The following is a 20,410-nucleotide window of genomic DNA, read 5'->3' on the forward strand; positions in this document are numbered from 1 at the left end:
GTAGTTTCATGGCATGTTGATGAGCATACCGACGAATGTCATGTTACATGCAACGTTGAGGCAAGTGAGTTTCGAAAATCCATAAGTGGATGGATGTGATTATGCATGGCCATGTGTTGGCATGTAGACGGGTAAGATGGCAGTGTTGTAGCATGCCAGTCTTATGCCAGACTATATGACTTCAGTGTCAACCCGTATCGGTCCAGTTCCTTCCATTTTTCCTTCCCTGTACTACCACATGTTTTCCGCAAGGAATATGGCTTAGTAAGTTGCAAACCGCTTTCTTGGTACACACCAAAAGGAGAGGCCGTGATGATGGTTCCATGGCCCTGGATTAAAGCCAGTCATCCGGTCAGGGGCATGGGTGTTTCCGGTTGGGACCGAGAGGGGGGCACCCCTTAGAGCGCGCGTATATAAATTTGATCCCATGCTATTCGAGATTGTGATCTCCCCGTCTCAAAAGTTTTTCTTGGACGATGTCTAAGGTGATTCCTGGCATCGAGAGGTAGGATGGGTGTGTACTGGCTACCTGTGTTTTCTTCCGAAAGACCGTAAACGGAACTAGTCCTTCGTGACTACGAAAATCCGTTGGCTGTGGGAAAAATTTTCGTACAAACTCTGCAGAGTCATATATTCCTTTGAATCATCTATTCCTTGTCCAAGTTCGGTATTATCTTATCCTGACAAATGTCAGATTTGATGACAGAGACTCCGGTGAATCACATGAGTGCTAAGTCCGGTTAAATGTTTATTCCTGTGGATGGACTAACCCGTTTATTATCATGAATTGAATATTTATTATGAGTATTATTTACTTGTGAATAAAAGCCCTTTCTGCGATGTCGCTCAGACGTCCGACTGTGGCATTGTTATTATTTACTTTCAATAAAAGTCCTTTCTGCGATGTCGCTCAGACGTCCGACTGTGACATTGTTATTATTTACTTTCAATAAAAGCCCTTTCTGCGATGTCGCTCAGACGTCCGACTGTGGCATTGTTATTATTTACTTTCAATAAAAGCCCTTTCTGCGATGTCGCTTAGACGTCCGACTGCGGCAGTACTGTTATTTACTTTCAATATAAGCCCTTTCTGTGATGTCGCCCCGACGTCCGACTGTGACACGCATGTCTTTTATTTTTAGTTAAGCCCTTTACGTGGTGTCGCTTAGACGCCCGACTGCGGCATGATCTTTATTTATCTGTTCACCCTTCGAGGCGTCGCTACACCCGATCGGTTTCCTATTATTTCTTTTTGTTGGGTTTTCAGGCGGACTACCGCCGATTCCCTTTTTACTTACCTTGCTTGCTAAATTTTGAATGTGCATTGGTAAATTAATCATGACGCATCCATGCATGCATTTGTTATATCTTATGTCCAAACTGTCTTGCGAGTACTTTCAAAGTACTCGCCTGGCTTGTTGATTTGGCCAGATGCTGACGAAGGCGACCTCATGGATGAAGAATTTGATAGCGAGTTTGACGCCTAGAGGAATCCCAGTCAGTCTCGTGCGACCCTGAATTTGGTCACTGTATTATATCCGCTTCCGCTAGCAAATAAATTCATTGAGCCTCACCTCGACGCTCGATGAGATGCCAGTTTTAGAGTCATGTATCTCAGTCCCCACTGTGATTTTCCACCACCCTATCCTCGAGTCAGTAGTATGCCTCCACACCACTGTGTCATATCCGCCATTATGTATAATTATTGGCGTGCTTGTAATAATTTGGTTGAGCAACCGTAGCTCGACCCTGTAATATATTTTATGCTACTGGCTTATTGTATCAAGAATTTGTCTACCAGTAAGGAGGATTTTTCTCATACTGGACTCAAAAGATTGGTTTTTCAATAAATATTTTTATTGGAAAACCGGTCGTGACAGCTCTGCCGGTCGCAGAAAAATCACCGCTCGTCCCAAGGAAAAACAAACTCGCCGGTCGTAGCTATTTGTTCGTCGCCGGTGTTGCGTAGTAGAAAATGGCAGCGCCGTTTGTAGCAAAAATGCAACCAGCTGTAGCAAAAAAAAGGGCAGCGTTGGTGCGTGGTAGCAAAACAATTTGCGGGTTGTAGCAAAACGCCGGCGTGGTTGTAGTAAAAAATCGACGCCGGCGATGCGTCGTAGCAAAAAGTCGGCGTGGTTGTAGCAAAACGAGATGCAGATTGTAGCATCACGTACGGTGCTTGTAGCAGGGAAGTGCTGGTCGGAGTAGCGCTGCCGTCCTCGAACTGCGAATCATGATCACTGTGGTCACCATGGTCGCCCTCGAAGTGGAGAAAATTCATTCCAGCAAAACGCCACGGCTGGTTGCAGTAAAACGACGCCCTCGCGACAGCAATTCCAGCAAATTTGATTGCCGGTTCCAGCAAATCTTGACACTGGTTCCAGCAAATATGAACGCCAGTTCCAGCTTTATCACGGCATACCCGTTGCAGCTTCTGTGGCCCCGGTCGCAGCTTTTCTGCCGCCCGGTTCCAGCTTTTCCATGGCCCGTTGTAGCATGGTTTGCCGCAGCCGTTGTAGCACGCATGGCTGGTAGTCCTGCTAGTCGCTGCTTTGCTTCCAGGGGAGGAGGGCGCCCCGTGCAGCAGCAATAGCAGCTCCACCACGACGATGTGGCTTCGTGGGGAGGGAGGCGCCCCGTGCTGCAGCAGCAGCAGCAAATGGCGTAGGAGAAAAATAGATAGGCAGGAGCAGCGGCGTGGGCAGGACAGGAAGAAAAGGGATAAGGAAGCAGGGCGGTGTGCGGCCAGCAGTCGCGCTGAAGAGGATAAGGGAGCAGGGCGGTGTGCGGGGCCCTTGTGGGGATGACGTGTCCCTTCCTGCGTTAGCGCTACGCGCGGTGTGAGTGAGTCGACCGACCGAAGTTTGGACCGGTGCGCCAGGTACACGCATTTACCTTGATTTAATGCACCGCGCGATGACCTGATTCAGTATGTGCTAGCGGCCGCCGAACCAATTGCAAGGAATTGTCTTTTGGTGATGTCCGAGTCATTATCACATGCTCAACTTACTACCTTGGTTATTTCACTATGGGCTATCTAGCATGCAATATGCAAACTCATTTACGAGGGAGAGCAAAAAAGTTTACTGGGAATACATATGTTCATTAAAAGGTTCACGAAGGAGTTGAATTTGATCAAGAAGCTGCTCGCACAGCCTAGTCTGGTGAGTATAAGCAGTGCTCCAAGATGGATCCCTCCTGAGGAAGGCACAAGCAAAAATAACGTGTGATGGGGCTGTAGCCAGAGATGGCTCTTGCGGTTCTTTCAGTGCAGTTGCACGCAACTGATCACGAGTCTACTTGGGTTCTTTGGCAGTAATGATTGAAGGAGTGAATGATCCTGAAATTTTAGAGACAATGACATATCATGAAGGGTTGGCCTTGGCAATGGACCTTCAGCTGGCAAAGAATAAACTTGCAACGGACTACAAAGGAGTGGTGAGTGACCTGATGAAGGGATCTTCAGGATCGAACGCGACAACTCCATGAGATCAACCAACGAGCTTTATACTTTGTTTCTTGCTCTTTTGTTCAAGAAGGATGTCATTGAATGTGGAAGCTCATAGCTTAGCGAACCATACTCTTTCTTTACCTAAAGGTCGTCATGTGTGGTTTTTGAACCCTCATGACATTAATGTAATTCCGATACACCTTTTATTCGAGCAATAAAGTGAGTGTGTTTCCCCTAAAATAATTGCTATGCCAGGACAACAATAATCCTAATTGAGGGCATACAAAGCCTGAAAGCGACTGAGGAGCACTAACCCATTTCAACGCACATGTTGCACGTTCTTTTGAAGCAGTTTTTTTGTTCCGTTTCAAATGCCTTTTTGTTTGTTTTTTCTTCGGTCTTTTATTTTGTTTCAGGTTTTTTTGTTTTCAAAAAAGTTCCCTTTCTTAAAAATGTTTCGTATTTCAAAAACTATTCTAGATTTTTTAAACCACAAAATTAAAAAGTGTTTGGATTTTTATTTATCTTTTATTCTTCTAATACAGGGTGAAATGTTTATAATACATGGTGATTAATTCTTTAATATATGATGGACATTTTTTGAATACACACAATGCATTTTTAATATATGTTGAATTTTATTAATAGGTATTATTTTTGAAAAAAAAGAGTGAACGTTTTTATTATAGAATTAATATATTTTTGTAGACGCTGAGATTTTTAAACGCTTCTGAACATTTTTTAAACAATTAATATTTTTAAGTTTTTAAATAGTGTTTTATAAATTCACAAATACTTTTACAAATGTCATCATGTATTTGAGAAAAATCATTATGTATCTTATAAAAAGTTCAAGATGTATCTGAAAAATGTTCTGAGTCCATGCCTGAACGCTAGAGCCAATAAGACAAACATTCTCCTTCATTAGAGTCCAGGCCTGCAACACACAACTCAGCCATTGTGAATGTTGGGTAAAAGACCAACCAACCCACACGGTCCCAGCAGAAGAGAAGAGGGGAGCAACTAGTTAACGAGTGCTCATTCGGGAGCCTCACAACGATCAGCGCCATTTTACGCGCTCTCAGCCATTCGCCACGTGTCGCGCTTTGGACGCTTTCTTCGGATTTTCTTTTTTTTTCCCACGCGTTTTCGGCTTTTAAACGGTTTTTTTCCGGGTTTTTTGACATTTGGTTTTCCTTCGGTCTTTCTTAGCTTTTCAATAAAAAAATTGCATGAAAAAACGCGTTTTTTTTCTTTCACGAAAGTCATGGTTTTTTTTCGCGAGAGGCACGGTTGTGCTTTAGCGAGAGTCACGGCCGTGCCTTTCGGAAACGAAAAAAACGCGTTTTCTATTTATTTTTCTTTCGCGAGAGTCATGGTTTTGCTTCCGTGCGAGGCACGGTTGTGCTTTCGCGAGAGTCACGGCCGTGCCTCTTGAAAAGGGAAAAACAAAACGCGTTTTCTGTTTTTCTTTCTTTCACGAGAATCATGGTTTTGCTTCCGCGAGAGTCGCGGCCGTGCTTCTCAGAAAGGAAAAAAAACGCGTTTTCTATTTTTTTTTCACGAGAGTCACGGTTTTGCTTCTGCGAGAGGCACGGTTGTGCTTTCGTGAGAGTCACGGTCGTGCCTCTCGAAAACAGAAAAAAAAACTTCTGTTTTGTTTCTTCCACGAGAGTCACGGTTTTGCTTCCATGAGAGGCACGGGCGTGCCTCTTTCGGAAAGGGAAAAAGACCATGCTCCCGGTTCGGTTTTTTTGCCCGGTTTTTTTCATCCAGTTGTTTTCGTGAAAACAAAAGTTCGTCAAAACCTATCAACATGGGATCTAGTTTTGAAGATCTCGACGCGAGGAATCCAATGGTGAAAACGGTTCAAGATTTGGACGCACGATTTAAAAGATAAAATATTTTGAATAAACGGATCTACGAAAAAAGGAAAAACTCCCAGGTTGCGACAAGTGGCGCGCTGCATGTCCGTCACTTGTCACGACCTGGAAAAGTGGAGTGTTCTTTGCAAAGAGTACTCCTTAATTAGTGATGTGGAGAGAAGAGTGACACAGGGTAGTAATAGTTGGGCGCGGCCTCCCGCGCTTCTGGGCCGGCCCATCTTGGTCTCCCCTTCAGCGAGGGTTCCTACTCTCTCGCTGAAGGCGAGATGTAAGGGTACCTATAGTTGGGCGCGGCTATGCCACGCCAACAATAATCCTAGTTGAGGGTACACAAAGACTGAAAGCGACCAAGGCAGGCTGACTCAGTTCGTAGCGCACGCTGCACGATTGTTCAGATTTGGTTTCTTTTTCATTGGTTTCTTTTTTATTTGCAATAAAATCTCTTCTTAAAAATGTTTCAGATTTCAAAAACTATTCAGTTTTTGTTAAAAAAGTCACCAATTTAAGAAGTGTTTGGATTTTCCTTTTTATTTTTGTCCTTTTAATGTACGGAGAATATTCTAATACATTGTGAAAAATTATTTAATATATGATGGACATTTTGCGAATAGACACAAAGAAAATTTTATTATATATTGAACCTAATACATAATAACATTTTTAATATATAGTGAATTTTCTTTTACTATAGAATGAAAATTTGTAGACACTGACATTTTTTTAAACATGTACTGAAGAATTTTCCTGAATTAATCTTTTAAATTTTAGTAGTCTTTTAGAAATTGACAAATGTTTTTTAAAATTCTGAACATTTATTTAAAATTTGCAGACATTTTTGTAAACTCCAAAAAATTTAAAAAAAGATTTTCCAAAATTTTGAATATTTATTGACCTTCAGAAAAAATTGAGTCTTGACCATTTTTTTAATTTGAAACTTTTTTCAAAAAAGGAAACCAAAAAAAACGCGCTATAATATGGCAGGCTCATATTGGCAGTCGCTTCAAGAACGCGCCGCTGCACAGTTTTTTAGGCAAATGGGCGTGGAACAGGAACTTTGGCATGCGTTAAGCGCCGTTTCCGACCGTGGAAAATAGGTGTACTACGTGGATTCGAACACCAGCAGTCAAGGCTTAGTACATGACGCCGTAGTAACTAACCGGGACAGTGTATTTGCTGTGCCAATTTACTTCTTTTTCTCTTCTTGTGCGTATAAAATCTATACCTATATATTAATAAAGCAAGGTGCGTTTCACCAATGTTTTCATCCGTTCACCATTAAAAGATTTTTTTTCCTATCCGAGGTGGTACTAAACTTTTTTCGTCGTCTATTAGCAAAGGAAAAATGATTTCTGCAGAATTACATGCGTGGGCCGCGCGAGCTATGCCCAGTAAAGTCAGCCCAGTTTTCCCTGCCCACGCAGCAACAAAAAATAATATTTCCCGCACAGTGCGACAAATAGTTCAGTTATGCACAGGGCGTCCAAGAGTCGGCGGCCCATTTATGTTTGTGCTCTGTTTCAATTTTTCTTTTTTGTTTCTTTCTCTTTGTAGTTCATGTTTCTTTTTTACTTTTCCCTTTCTATGTCTACTTTTCAATTTTTCTCCGAAATTCAAAATTTTCAAAAAAATCTTTGCAATTTCAATTTTTATTCAAAATTTCGTAAAAAGTTACGAATTAAAAAAAATTGTTCCTATTCTAAAAAATGTATGGATTTCTTTTTTCATGCCAATAATTGTTCAAAATTTGAAAAATAATCCCATTTTTATATAAAAATGTTCTTATTTTTAAAAAAGCAAGACTTAAAAAAATCATTTGACAAATGTTCCAAATTCTAAAAATATTTTGTTTTAGTGATATGTGCGAAAATTGAAAATAATGTTTGCATTAAGAAACACATTTTTCAAAATTCTTCCGAATTTTCAAAACATATAGCCATTTTAAAAAATTGTTCACAACTTAAAAATAATCGTATTTTTTTGTAAAGGTTCGTGTTTTAAGAAATTTATGTGTTTTTCCGGAAATGTTCCGTTCAAATTTTTTGTTCTATCTTTGTCTTAAAATCTATGGAATTTGCAAAAACAATTGGTCGTAATTTGGAAGATTTTTCACGTTGCCAATTATATTCGGTAATTCATGTTATGAATTCCAAAATTGTGTTCACTATAAAAATGTTTACAATTTTACTTTTTTGTATTCCGAATTTTAAAAATTATTCCAATTTTCTGAAAAAATATTTGTGTTTTTACGAATTTTTTGAATATTTAAAAAATCTTAAAATTTTGAAAAATATTCTTCTTTTAGTGATATGGTGAGAAAGTTGAAAATGTTTTTTGCATTAAAAGACACATTTTCTAAATTTCTGCTGTATGTTCAAAATATGTTCCCATTTTCCAAAATTGTAAACAAATTAAAAAATATCATACTTTATAAAATCTTCATGCTTTTAAGAAATGTTTGTGAATTTCAACAAATGTTCCATTCAAAATTTTGTTCATGTTTTTTAAAATGTACGGAATTTTCAATAAAATATTCGTAATTTTGAAAATTGTTCATGTTGGTATATTTGGCAGTTGATAGTAATCAATGTCTGAAAAGATTAAAAAATAAATAAAGATGTTTTGAAGCTGACGTTGCATTATATTCTTTAATGTTCACGCTGACCATAGTAGGACATGTTTGTTTGAGTGGCTAGCAACATGTAGTCGGGTCTTTAAGGTCATGAGTTAGATCACTCCCATTCTGGCCAGCTCCGCATCTGTCACATCGAGCTAAGTCGGCTTGTTCAGAATAAGGGGTGCCATAAATTATTAACGGTGATAGCTTCCATATGCCAATAAAAAAAGAATATGCAGGTTAATTGTAATTCAAAGAAATTGTGGGCACGTGCCAATACAACAGAATCTACTGGTTTGACTCTAATTAAAGGGTGCCATGCCGAACTAGAGAATACGGTCGTGTGGGGGTCTTGATCCATTCTTATATTGAGCTAGAGGCATGTAATTTTATTATTCCGTTGCAACACACGGGTATGTGTGCTAGTAATCTTAAAAAATGTTGCGCCTTTCCAGTTAGGTTTTTGGGTGGTTTTTCATTGTTTTTTCTTTTCTTTTTCGTTTCTTAATTCCCAAACTTATTTCAAATTTGTGAAATTTTTAAAATTCACAAACTTTGTTCAAATTCGTGAGCTTTTGGGAATTTGTGAACTTTTTTCAAATTCATATTTTTTTTGTCAAATTCATGAACTTTTACAGATCAATGAATTTTTGTGATTTGTTTTTCAAATTTCTTGATATTATTTAAAAATTGTGAATATTATCAAATTCATGAACATTTTTTCAAATTGGCAAGCCTTTTTCAAATTTGCACAATTTTTTAAAAATTGGTTGAACTTTTCTCAAATTCATGAAAATCTGCATACATTTTTAGCTTCGGAAACATCTTTTTAAAGATTTGTGAATATTTTTTGAATTCATGTACCTTTTTCAGATTCATGATTTTTTTCAAATGCGAAAAAATAAACTCGCGTACCTTTTTTGAATAGATAAATATTTTTTCCAATTATAAATCATTAACGGGTTTTTTCATAGAACGTACACCACATCGAGTTCTTTTAGGCTAAGCACAAGCTTTATTTATTACTCAAGAATGTTTTGAGGGATACAATCAAGCAAAACTGGCGCCCAACTAAAAGGCTAAGCGCGTACTTAACGAGTCTATGTGCCTCCGTATTCAAAGTTCTACCTTAAAAAACTAAAAGTACGATGTTGGAAATCTAAAGAGATTAATTGAATATCTCTAATGATGTGACTATAATTTCTGTCATTGCCTTTAGAGATGTTTGAAACCACCTCTTTGTAGTTGGATCCCATGGTAATATGCGTGTGCACAATATCGATGGCCAGTGCCATGGCCTCTCGGTAGGCCAGTGCCTCGAGTGTGGCTGGATCAGAGACCCCTTTCAAAAACTATCATCGAGGCTCCCAAATAGGTTTTGTCGCCGCTCCTGCAAATGGTGCCAACTGATCTATGTTTAGAAGACTTGGAAACAACACCATCTACCTTGATTTTACCATGGCCCTACGACGAGGGTATCCAGGGAGGCCTGGCTCCTAGTTCAGTTTGCGTGCATGTCTGCCCAGTCGTTGGTCCGCTAGTGTTTATTTCGGTGATGAATTGATCAACAAACACACCAACAATTTACATCCGATGCATCACAATCATCTGGGGAAGCTCATGTGGTCTTTGGATTGAGAAGAAAGAGAAAACCAATGTGTTCATAGTCCAAAGGAGATGGCCACCAAGATGATTTCCCCCTCTAGCGGAGTATTGGAAAAGGCCTAAAAATTGGATTGCTTCGAAACAGAGAGGTGTGGCGATGGAAATAGAAAAACTCCTCAATGGTTAGGGTTTTAGAGGAGAAGGAAAATATAGGTGTCGGGAGGCGATGGAAATGGGTACAAAGGGCCCACGTGGGGTCAACACCATCCATGTGCCGCATGTCCTGGCTGCGTGCGCTCCATTAGACCCCCTCCTCCTCACGTCTCTCTGTAAGTTTCTTGAGGAAAAATAACTTTGGAAATTTTCAAGATTTTTGGAGCTCCACAAAATGGATTTTCTTGAAAGTCCTAAACATACAGAAAACAATGACTCGCATTGCGCATTGATTTAGCAGGTTAGTTGAGAAAAATAATAAAAATCATCCAAACTATGCCAAAGTGATATAATCACAACATGCAACAATTAGAAATTATATATGAAGGAAATATGCCCTAGAGGCAATAATAAAGTTTTTATTTATATTTCCTTAAATGATAAATGTTTATTATTCATGCTAGAATTGTATTAACCGGAAACTTAATACATGTGTGAATACATAGACAAACAGAGTGTCCCTAGTATGCATCTACTTGACTAACTCGTTAAGTTTCCTGATCATAGACATGTGTTGTCATTTGATGAAACGGGATCACATCATTAGCGAATGATATGATGGACAAGACCCATCCGTTAGCTTAGCATTATGATCGTTTAATTTTATTGCTATTGCTTTCTTCATGACTTATACATATTCCTCTGACTATGAGATTATGTAACTCCCGAATATCGGAGGAACACCTTGTGTGCTATCAAACGTCACAATGTAGTGGGGTGATTATAAAGATGCTCTACAGGTGTCTCCGATGATGTTTGTTGAGTTGGCATAGATCAAGATTAGGATTTGTCACTCTGTGTATCAGGGAGGTATCTCTGGGCCCTCTCGGTAATGCACATCATTATAAGCCTTGCAAGCAATGTGACTAATGAGTTAGTTACGGGGTGATGCATTATGGAACGAGTAAAGAGACTTGCAGGTAACGAGATTGAACTAGGTATGATGATACCGATGATCGAATATCGGGCAAGTAACATACCGATGACAAAGGGAATAACGTATGTTGTTATGCGGTTTGACCGATAAAGATCTTCATAGAATATGTAGGAGTCAATATGAGCATCCAGGTTCCGCTATTGGTTATTGACCAGAGATGTGTCTCGGTCATGTCTACATAGTTCTCGAACCCATAGGTGTCGGCGTTCTGGGAACGGGGGTCCACAGACTTGCTTGCCTGCGGCCCACGGCGTGGCTCTGCGAGCGGGCCGTACGGCCCATCTTCACCAACAAGCACTCAAGACCCTCCAAGGGGCCAAGCCTCGCGAGGCGGATGACACAAGACCTCCTCGGGAGCACCCTCATCAGGTTGGCTCGCGAGGGGCGAAGAGTTCAAGGCAAGGCAAACCTCGCGAGGTTCCAATGACGTGAGCCATGACGATCAAGATCAGGCGGGCGCCAGCGTGCACAATGTCCTTGTTTCCTCTTTGGTGCTAAGGAAGCCAGCGCAGGCGTGGAGTACGGAGGCGTCAAGCAAAGGTTTCCATATCAGTGCAACGAGACCATGACCAGCAGGACGGCAAGACGGAGGTCACCATGGAGCCCAAGGCGGTGTCACCACCAGAGCCTTTTGCAGGCGAAGACTGCTTTTGTCAGGATAAGTTATACTAGCTGTCCCCTTTCAAATTGGCCGTTGTTGGCTCCCTTCCCGCTTAATATTTGGCGAGAGGACCAGGGCCTCTATAAATAGGACTAGCCCCCACCATGGCTAGGGGATGAGATCCAAACAACCACAAGTTCACCAAGCACAAGAACACCTCACCTCAGGAGGCTATTCTTCCCCTTGTACTGTTCATCCTCGGCCCAAGAGGCAATCCACCACCACCACACTGGAGTAGGGTATTACACCACAACGGTGGCCTGAACCAGTATAAATCTTGCATCCTTTGTGTTGCGAGTTCGTCGAGTTAGCCCTTGAGATCTTAACGAAGCTAGGACGTGGATCGGTAGGGGGAGATCTTCGCTCGCACCCCAGTGTTCGAACCTTGAGGGTTTTGCCGGAACCCGAGATTCGACATTTGGCGCGCCAGGTAGGGGTGCGCCGAAGCTTCCCTTTCGTTGCTCCGCGTCTTGTTGCTTCATCGTCTCCATGGCGGACGCTCCCCGCACTCGTGCTGAGCGCCGGGCTTCCCTCGCCGCCCGCATTGCTCAGACGGCTCCCGTCGGCGGGCCACCCCGTCATTCTTCGTCCCCTACCGCCAACGCCGCCACCGGCCCGGCGGGGAACAAGCAGCAAGCATCCTCGTTGCACCCCTTGGTGCGGCGGGACGGCCGCACCGCCACTCCATCGCTAGCCCCGGCCGGTTCGTCATCCCACGCTCCCGTGGACGCGTAGTCTGCTCTGTGCATGGCGCGAGAGCTCCTGCGCTACCGCCCCGTCGACGACCTCTTCGAGGACTGGCGCGACCGCATCACCGAGCTTGTCAGCACCGTAGGGGGCTCCCTTGTGCCGTCCCTCTCGCTGCCTCGCCCTCCGCCAACCGCGGGCGGCGTGGCCCATGGAGCGCCTCCACCACCTCTGCCCCAAGACGGAGTCTAGGTGCCCAGGCGCGCGGCCCCATGGCACAACCTGCAATGTCTGGCGCCCACACAAGAAGAAAGAAGCTGCCAAGAAGTCCCTCGGCCACGAGAAAACGCCCCCGTGCTCCCTGCGCCACCATGGCAAGACCGCGTGCCGCCTGCGGCGGCGGTGCGTGGACCCCATCAAGGACAAATTCTCCACCAGCGTAGAGTCCCAATGACCACGGTAGGCAGTCGCGCCTTCACGCCTGAGCTGCGTAGCGTCGCTTGGCCAGGCAAGTTCAAGCCGGATCTGCCTCCTCGATATGACGGCACCCCCGAACCCGCGGAGTTCCTGTAGCTCTACGAGCTGAGCATTGAGGCGGCTAACGGCAACGAGAAAGTCATGCCGAACTGGTTCCCCATGGCTCTCAAGGATGGTGCCTGCTCCTGGCTCCTGAACCTACCTCCAGGCTCGATCTCCTCCTAGAACGAGATGCACGACTGTTTCGTTGCCAACTTCCAGGGCACTCACGACCACCCACCCGTTGCGGGTGACCTACGCCGCGTCAAGCAACAACCAGAAGAGACCCTCCAGAAGTACATCTAGCACTTCAACAACGTTCGCCTCAAGATCCCCAAGGTGACGGATGAGGCCATCATCTCCGCGTTCTCCGATGGCGTCCGCGACATCAAGATGAAGGAGGAGCTCGCCATCCACGAGGAGTTGTGCACATCTCTGGAGCTGTTCAACCTGGCGACCAAGTGCGCAAGAGCTGAGGAGGGGCGCCTCTCCCTCCTTGAGCTCCCGGCTGCGGACCCGGAGGAGAAGAAGGCCAAGGCCAAAGACATGAAGCACAAGGGAGCAACCGTGCTCGCGGCGGAGCCGGACACAAAGAGTGGCAGGGACCATCCCGAGTCATACAAGAGCAGCCGACCATTCTGCGCCTTCCATAACCTGCATAGCCACAACACCAGCGACTGTCAAGAGCTCAGAGCCATTCGAGAAGGACGCTTCGGTCGACGCCCCGAGCGCAACGATCGGGGCTACGGCCGAGGAGGAGGACATGGTGGCGGACGCTGGGATGACTGTGGCCCGTGCCAGGAGCGCGACCGGCCTCGTGAGGACCGCTGGCAGGATCAGTCTCGCGAGGGCGCCTGGAGGGATCAGCCTCGTGAGTATTGTCCTCAGGGCAACACCGGTCTCCCTCCACTACCGCCACCACCAAGAAGGAATGACGACCACCATCAGGACGAGGGGGCTGGGGGCTTCCAGGAGCCGCATGCCATCACCTGCATCTTGGGCGGAGCTCAAGCCCCAGCCTCACAGCGTATCTTCAAACGGTTCACTCGTGAAGTGAATGCAGTCCTCCCCAAGCTCGAGGCCATGCGCCCGCTCAGATGGTCCAAGTGCGCCATCACGTTCAGCTTGGCAGATCAGCTCAAGTGCGCGGCTACCGTCGGCGCCCTCCCGATGCTCTGTTCACCATTCATTAGCAACGTGCAAGTTACCAAGACTCTCGTCGATGGTGACGCAGGGCTCAATGTCCTGCCCGTCGACACGTTCGACAACCTCCAAGTGCCGTATGATCAGCTTCAGCCCACCAAGCCTCTCTCAGGAGTGACCGACGGCTCCACCACCCCAATCGGGCAAGTCCGCGTCCCCGTCACCTTCGAACAGCGCAACAACTACCGCACCGAGCTTATTGACTTCGACATCACCCACATCCGTCTGCCATACAATGCCATCCTCGGGTATCCAGCCCTGGCCAAGTTCATGGCCGTGACGCACCACGGCTACAACGTCCTCAAGATGCCAGAAAGTGGCGGGATCATCACAGTCCCCTGCGAAGAAAGAGATGCAGTGTGATCCCTCGAGCGCGCCTTCCAAGCAGCGTCAATTGAAGACCCCGACAACAATGTAGCTCGATACCCTCCTGAGGTCGTCCCCAAGAAGAAGAAGCAGCTACTCCATGCCAGACCTCAGGAGGGCAGCGCCGCAAGTGGCACCTCGTCGGGATCAGCGCCCGCACCTAGGGCGCCTCCCTCTGTCGCATAGGAAGGCGCGTCCGGTGCCCTCCTCGGGCAGGGTTCGGGGGCTCTCTTCTGGAGGGCCTCAGACCTTGCCAACGTCATGAGGGAGGCGCTCGGGCACTACTTGGAGGCGTGTTTCGCAGCACGTCTCCCTTAGGAGGACACTGGACAAGGACCGCCCGGTGCCCAGGAGTTCATCACCAAGGTATCTCAGGAGCTTTAGGAAGCAAGAGCAATACGCGGCGACCGCTGCCCACCTGGCGTTGCTCCCCACCTTGGCGAGGGTGGTGAGATGCGCGTCTGCATCAACATATCGGGGATCAACCGAGCCGCATCTCAGGAGCGCTTCTGGCCTTCGCGTGTTGGGCGCTGCGAAGGTCCACCTCACAGCAACGTTCGTATGCCGTTCGGCCTGCCGAGCATGGCTGCTGCCTTCCAGCGCAACCTGCGGAGCGTCATGGCGGGTCAGGAGGCCAGGCACCACGCAGTCCTGGCGGAGATGGCGACGGTCCTCAAGGAACCGCCTGGACCCCCAGAGCCTCCCGAGGCTCAGGGCCTCGGTGGCTCGTGAGGAGCGACCCCTTCGCCGGGTACCTTCAGCCGCCCCAACTCTCCTTCGTCAACGGAACCAGGTGACATTTTCCAAGTTCATTTAGCTAGGAGCGCCCTCAGGGTTGCATTATTCCCAGGCTACGTGGGTCCATCCCTGTGGCATGTATCCCTTCTTTTTTATGTCTTTAGCTTACCTTGCTGGGGGGCCCCTCGGGCTGCATCATCACCAAGCCGCTTGGGCCAGACCCAGTGGCGTGTATCGTTCATGCATTTACCTGAGCTAGTTTTCCTTCCATGCTTAATCTATCTATGATTATCACCTGCTTGATTCTCACCCGCCACGGGGGCTACTCACGTTGGCACGACGCTTGTGCTCGGGTCCGTCCCTGCAATGTCGACAAACCTGAGCGGCCGAGCTCTGGCTCGCGGCATGCCCCACGCACGTTACCTCACCAGGACCTCAGTGCCTTCATCTCCTCGCGGACCGACCAGCGGCAGACCGACAACCGTAATGGCAAACTCTGTCTCTCCTTGTGCTGGCTTGAAGGAATCTCCTGAAGGCGACGGCAGGCGAGACCCCGAGCTCCCTCTTCTCCCATGCAATCCTCTTGCGTGTTAAAAGGGGGGCTCCTAAGGATCGTGACTTAGAAGCTCTTATTGGCTCTCCAGCACTCACCCCTAGGCCTTGACCATGGCACGCGACCTGGCATACCAGCGGCGGCTAAGCTCGCTCGAGAGCCGGGACCTGAGGACACAGAGCACGAAGGAGAGCATGGAGAAGGGGGAGGCTCACATGGTCCTGGCTTAGCTATGCTTTGGACGCCAACGCACGAATCTGGCGCATCATGAGGAATCAACTCCGGACCATCAAGATAAGTCCCGAGCCCGGGTTGGCTAAACCGCTAAGGACTAAGAACCATACTAACCGTACCCTGCTGCAGCAACGTCACCCCCATTTCTTACCTCTCAATGGCTGCTTGAGCGCTAAAGGGGACCTCCTGAGCATCGCGCCTCAGGAACTCTTACTGGACCTCGGGCCGATCACCTCCTGGCCTTGACCACGGCACGTGACCTGGCATGCCAGCGACGGCTGCAGCCTGCCTGGGGACTAGGACCTGTCAGTGTAGAGCGCCAAGTCGTCGCGAGGTCGGAAAGGGAGACCGAGCTGAAGTAGGACTCGCGCTCGCGCAAGTTCATAATAAGGTCAATATTGGCAAGAGGCATTACAAAACCTTTACACATCCACGTGGCATTTCTTGATTCCTCAGAGGGAACAAAAGGCAAGAACTTAGGGGATCCTAACTACACGTGCCCCTATGGATGACGCCATCATCAACAGTGGGCCACCAGAGGCCGGCGCCAACCTCATCCAGATCAGCGGCGGTGGCCTGACGCTGCAGTCCTGCTCCGGGCTCGGCAGGAGCTTGGGGGCACGTAGCTATCGTCGCTCGTCTCCGGGGTCTCGTAGAGCTCGGGAGAATCGCTGGACTCCCAAGTGTCGCCGCTCCTACCAGAGGAGCCGTTGGCGACGCAGGCAACAGACCCTGCCCCAGCTGTGGTGCCAGCCTGATGACCCCACCTGGGGCAACACTCCAGACGGCGGCCTTCTATGTCGAAGACCTTGAAGAACAGCGTGGAGGCACCGTCGTACACGAAGTGGATCACGAGGGCTCCCTCCGCACGACACACTCGGGCGACCTCACCCTAGCCTCGGGTCATGAAGATCTTCCCCGAGGAGATGGCCTTAACCTCCGCTCCAGTCGCCGGTGTGTCGCAGTCGGCGTGTTGCAGCCAAAGCTCGAGGGGCCCCCTCGGCGGCATCTCGGCTGAGAAGAAGGAAGGGAAGTGAATCCAAGTGCTCGGGGGCATCACCGCCCACAACACGAGCTCGTGCGAGGAGTCTATGGCGTAGACTCCAAGGGAGGCGATACGTGCCACCGCGGCACGACGACCATGGCCACGGCACGGGCGCTGACGCTCGTCGCCTCTCCCTCCTGAGCCCCCGGCTTGGGCGTACAAGGGTAACGGATACCCGGGAGGAGGCCTCTCGCACCAAGGCCTCGTCACCACCTGCATCGTCGCCTCGTCGCGGTGGTGGACCGGCCTCTTCTTCGGCGGGAGCGGTACCGGCCCGTCGAGGGGAGTCTTTCCTTTCTCCGCCGCGGAAAACCTTTGAATGGGCGCCATTGGTGTCGACAATGGTGAGAGGGGGGAGAATCAAGCGAAATGGGAATAGATGGGCGACGGGGGCTCCGCCCCCTCCCATTTATAGCAGGAGAAGGCCAACCAGCGCCCCCCACGATCACAGGTAATGATGGTTTTTCCTTGCATGTCGCAGGGACTTGTCAAGTCGGGCAGTTGCCGAGGCAGCATGGGGAAGCGGAGAAGCCCACACCCAATCAACCGCCACACGTCGACCAAGGCCGCAGGCTATTAGGTCCCGTGGCGCTCCGTACTTGACCTTTGGCTTTGCCTCGAGGCCAAGCCCGAGCGCGCCTTGGGCACGGGGGCTACTGTCGGTGTTCTAGGAACGGGGGTCCCCAGAACTGCCTGCCTGCGGCCCACGGCGTGGCTCTGCGAGCGGGCCCATACGTCCCATCTTCACCAACAAGCACTCAAGACCCTCGCGAGGGGCCAAGCCTCGCGAGGCGGACGACACAAGACCTCCTCAGGAGCACCCTCACCAAGCTGGCTCGCGAGGGGCGGAGAGTTCAAGGCAAGGCAAACCTCGCGAGGTTCCAATGACGTGAGCCATGACGATCAAGATTAGGCGGGCGCCAACGCGCATAGTGTCCTTGTTTCCTCTTTGGTGCTAAGGAAGCAAGCGCAGGCGCGGAGTACCGAGGCATCAAGCAAAGGTTTCCATATCAGTGCAACGAGACCATGACAAGCAGGACGACAAGACGGAGGTCACCACGGAGCCCAAGGCGGCGTCACCACCAGAGCCTTTTGCAGGCGAAGACTGCTTTTGTCAGGATAAGTTGTACCAGCTGCCCCCTTTCAAATTGGTCGTTGTTGGCTCCCTTCCCGCTCAATATTTGGGTAGAGGACCAGGGCCTCTATAAATAAGACTAGCCACCACCATGGCTAGGGGATGAGATCTGAACAACCACAAGTTCACCAAGCACAAGAACAACTCACCTCAGGAGGCTGTTCTTCCCCTTGTACTGTTCATCCTCAGCCCAAGAGGCAATCCACCACCATCACACTGGAGTAGGGTCTTATACCACAATGGTGGCCCGAACCAGTATAAATCTTGTGTCCTTTGTGTTGCGAGTTCGTCGAGTTAGCCCTTGAGATCTTAGGTAAGCTAGGACGTTGATCGGTATGGGGAGATCTTCGTGCGCACCCCAGTGTTCGAACCTTGAGGGTTTTGCCAGAACCCGAGATCCGACAGTAGGGTCCGCACGCTTAACGTTCGATGACGATTTGTATTATGAGTTATGTGATTTGATGACCGAAGTTTGTTAGGAGTCCCGGATGAGATCACAGACATGACGAGGAGTCTCAAAATGGTTGAGAGGTAAAGATTAATATATTGGAAGGTTATATTCGGACATCGGAATGGTTCCAAGTGATTCAGATATTTTACCAGAGTACCGAGGGGTTACCAGAACCCCCCGGGGGAAGTACTGGGCCTATTGGGCCATATTGGAGGAGAGGAGAAAGGCCACATGAGGAGGGGCGCCCCCTTGCCCAAACCGAATTGGACTAGCGGAGGGGGTGGCCCCCCTCTTTCCTTCTCCCTCTCTCTTCCTTCCCCCTTTCCTCTCCGGTGGAAGGAAGGAGGGAGGGTCGAATCCTACTTGGACTAGGAGTCCAAGTAGGACTCCCCCCATGGCGCGCTCCCCTTGGTCGACCACCTCCTCCTCCCCCATTTATATACGGAGGCAGGGGGACCCAAAGACACACCAGACAATCTCTTCGCCGTGTGTGGTGCCCCTCCATAGTTTAACACGTCGGTCATATCATCGTAGTGCTTAGGTGAAGCCCTGCACCGGTAAATTCATCATTATCGTCACCACGCCGTTGTGCTGACGGAACTCTCCCTCGTCCTCAACTGGATCAAGAGCTCAAGGGACATCATCATGCTGAACGTGTGCTGAACACGGAGGTGCCGTACGTTCGGTACTTGGATCGGTTGGATCATGAAGACGTTCGACTACATAAACCGTGTTATTAAACGCTTCCGCTTTTGGTCTACGAGGGTACGTGGACACACTATGCCCTCCCGTTGCTATGCATCTCCTAGTTAGATCTTACGCTCGAAATGGTCAAGACATGAAGATTGATATATTGGAAGGTTATGTTTGGACACCAGAAAGGTTTTAGATAGGTTCGGGCATTTTCCGGAGTACCGGGGGGTTACCGGAACCCCCCGGGGGTTAATGGGCCTTCATGGGCTTTAGTGGAAGAGAGAGGAGGCGGCCAAGAGGAAGGGGCGCTCCCCCAAGCCCAATCCGAATAGGGGAGGGGGGCCGGCACCCCTTTCCTTGTTCCCCTCTTCCCTTCCTTCCCCCTCCTAGCTGGGCTAGGAAAGGGGGGAACATACTCCAAGTAGGAGTAGGATTCCCCCCCTTGGGGCGCACCCTGTGATGCCGGCCGGCCCCCTCCTCCACTCCTTTATATATGGGGGAGGGGCACTCCATAGACACACAAGTTGATCTCTTAGCCATGTGTGGTGCCCCCTCCACAGATTTCCACCTCGGTCATATTGTCGTAGTGCTTAGGTGAAGCCCTGTGTCGGTAACTTCATCATCACCGTCGCCACGCCGTCGTGCTGACGAAACTCTCCCTCAGCCTCAGCTGGATCTAGAGTTCGAAGGACGTCACTGAGCAGATCATGGAGGTGTCGTGCATTCAGTACTTGATCGGTTGGATCGCGAAGATGTTTGACTACATCAACCGCGTTACTTAATTCTTCCGCTTTCGGTCTACGAGGGTACGTAGATGCACTCTTCCCTCTCATTGTTATGCATCTCCTAGATAGATCTTGCGTGATCGTAGGAAATTTTTTGAAATACTACGTCACCCAGCAGTGGCATCCGAGCGAGGTCTATGCATAGATGTTATATGCACGACTTGAACACAAAGGAGTTGTGGGCGTAGGTATATACATATTGCTTGCCATCACTAGTTGTTTCTTGATTCGGCAATATTGTTGGATGAAGCGGCCCGGACCAACATTGCATGACTGCATTCATGAGACTGGTTCTACCGACGTGCTTTGCACACAGGTGGCTGGCAGGTGTCATTTTCTCCAACTTTAGTTGAATCATATTCAACGAACATGGTTCTTTCTAAAGATCAAAAAGCAATCACTATATCGCATTGTGGTTTTTAATGCGTAGGTAAGAATGGTTCTTGCTAAGCCCGTAGCAGCCACGTAAAACTTGCAACAACAAAGTAGAGGATGTCTAACTTGTTTTTGCAGGGCATGTTGTGATGTGATATGGTGAAGACGTGATTATATAAATTATTGTATGAGATGATCATGTTTTGTAACACAGTTATCGGCAACTGGCAGGAGCCATATGGTTGTTGCTTTATTTTATGAA

General features: G+C 48.1%; 1 protein-coding gene across 1 annotated transcript; it reads right to left on the minus strand.

Annotated features, from left to right (window-relative positions):
* Positions 1 to 1,829: 1,829 nt before the first annotated feature.
* Positions 1,830 to 4,410, minus strand: LOC119271961. The gene is made up of 3 exons (XM_037553588.1): positions 4,365 to 4,410; positions 2,175 to 2,757; positions 1,830 to 2,009 (listed from the first exon to the last, which is right to left on the minus strand). Exons 1-3 carry the CDS (start codon positions 4,408 to 4,410, stop codon positions 1,901 to 1,903), a joined length of 738 nt encoding a protein of 245 aa, XP_037409485.1. The 3' UTR covers positions 1,830 to 1,900.
* Between the last annotated feature and the right edge of the window lie 16,000 nt (positions 4,411 to 20,410).

Source organism: Triticum dicoccoides, chromosome 3A (assembly GCF_002162155.2).
Source record: "Triticum dicoccoides isolate Atlit2015 ecotype Zavitan chromosome 3A, WEW_v2.0, whole genome shotgun sequence".
In the NCBI taxonomy this organism is placed as follows: Eukaryota; Viridiplantae; Streptophyta; class Magnoliopsida; order Poales; family Poaceae; genus Triticum; species Triticum dicoccoides.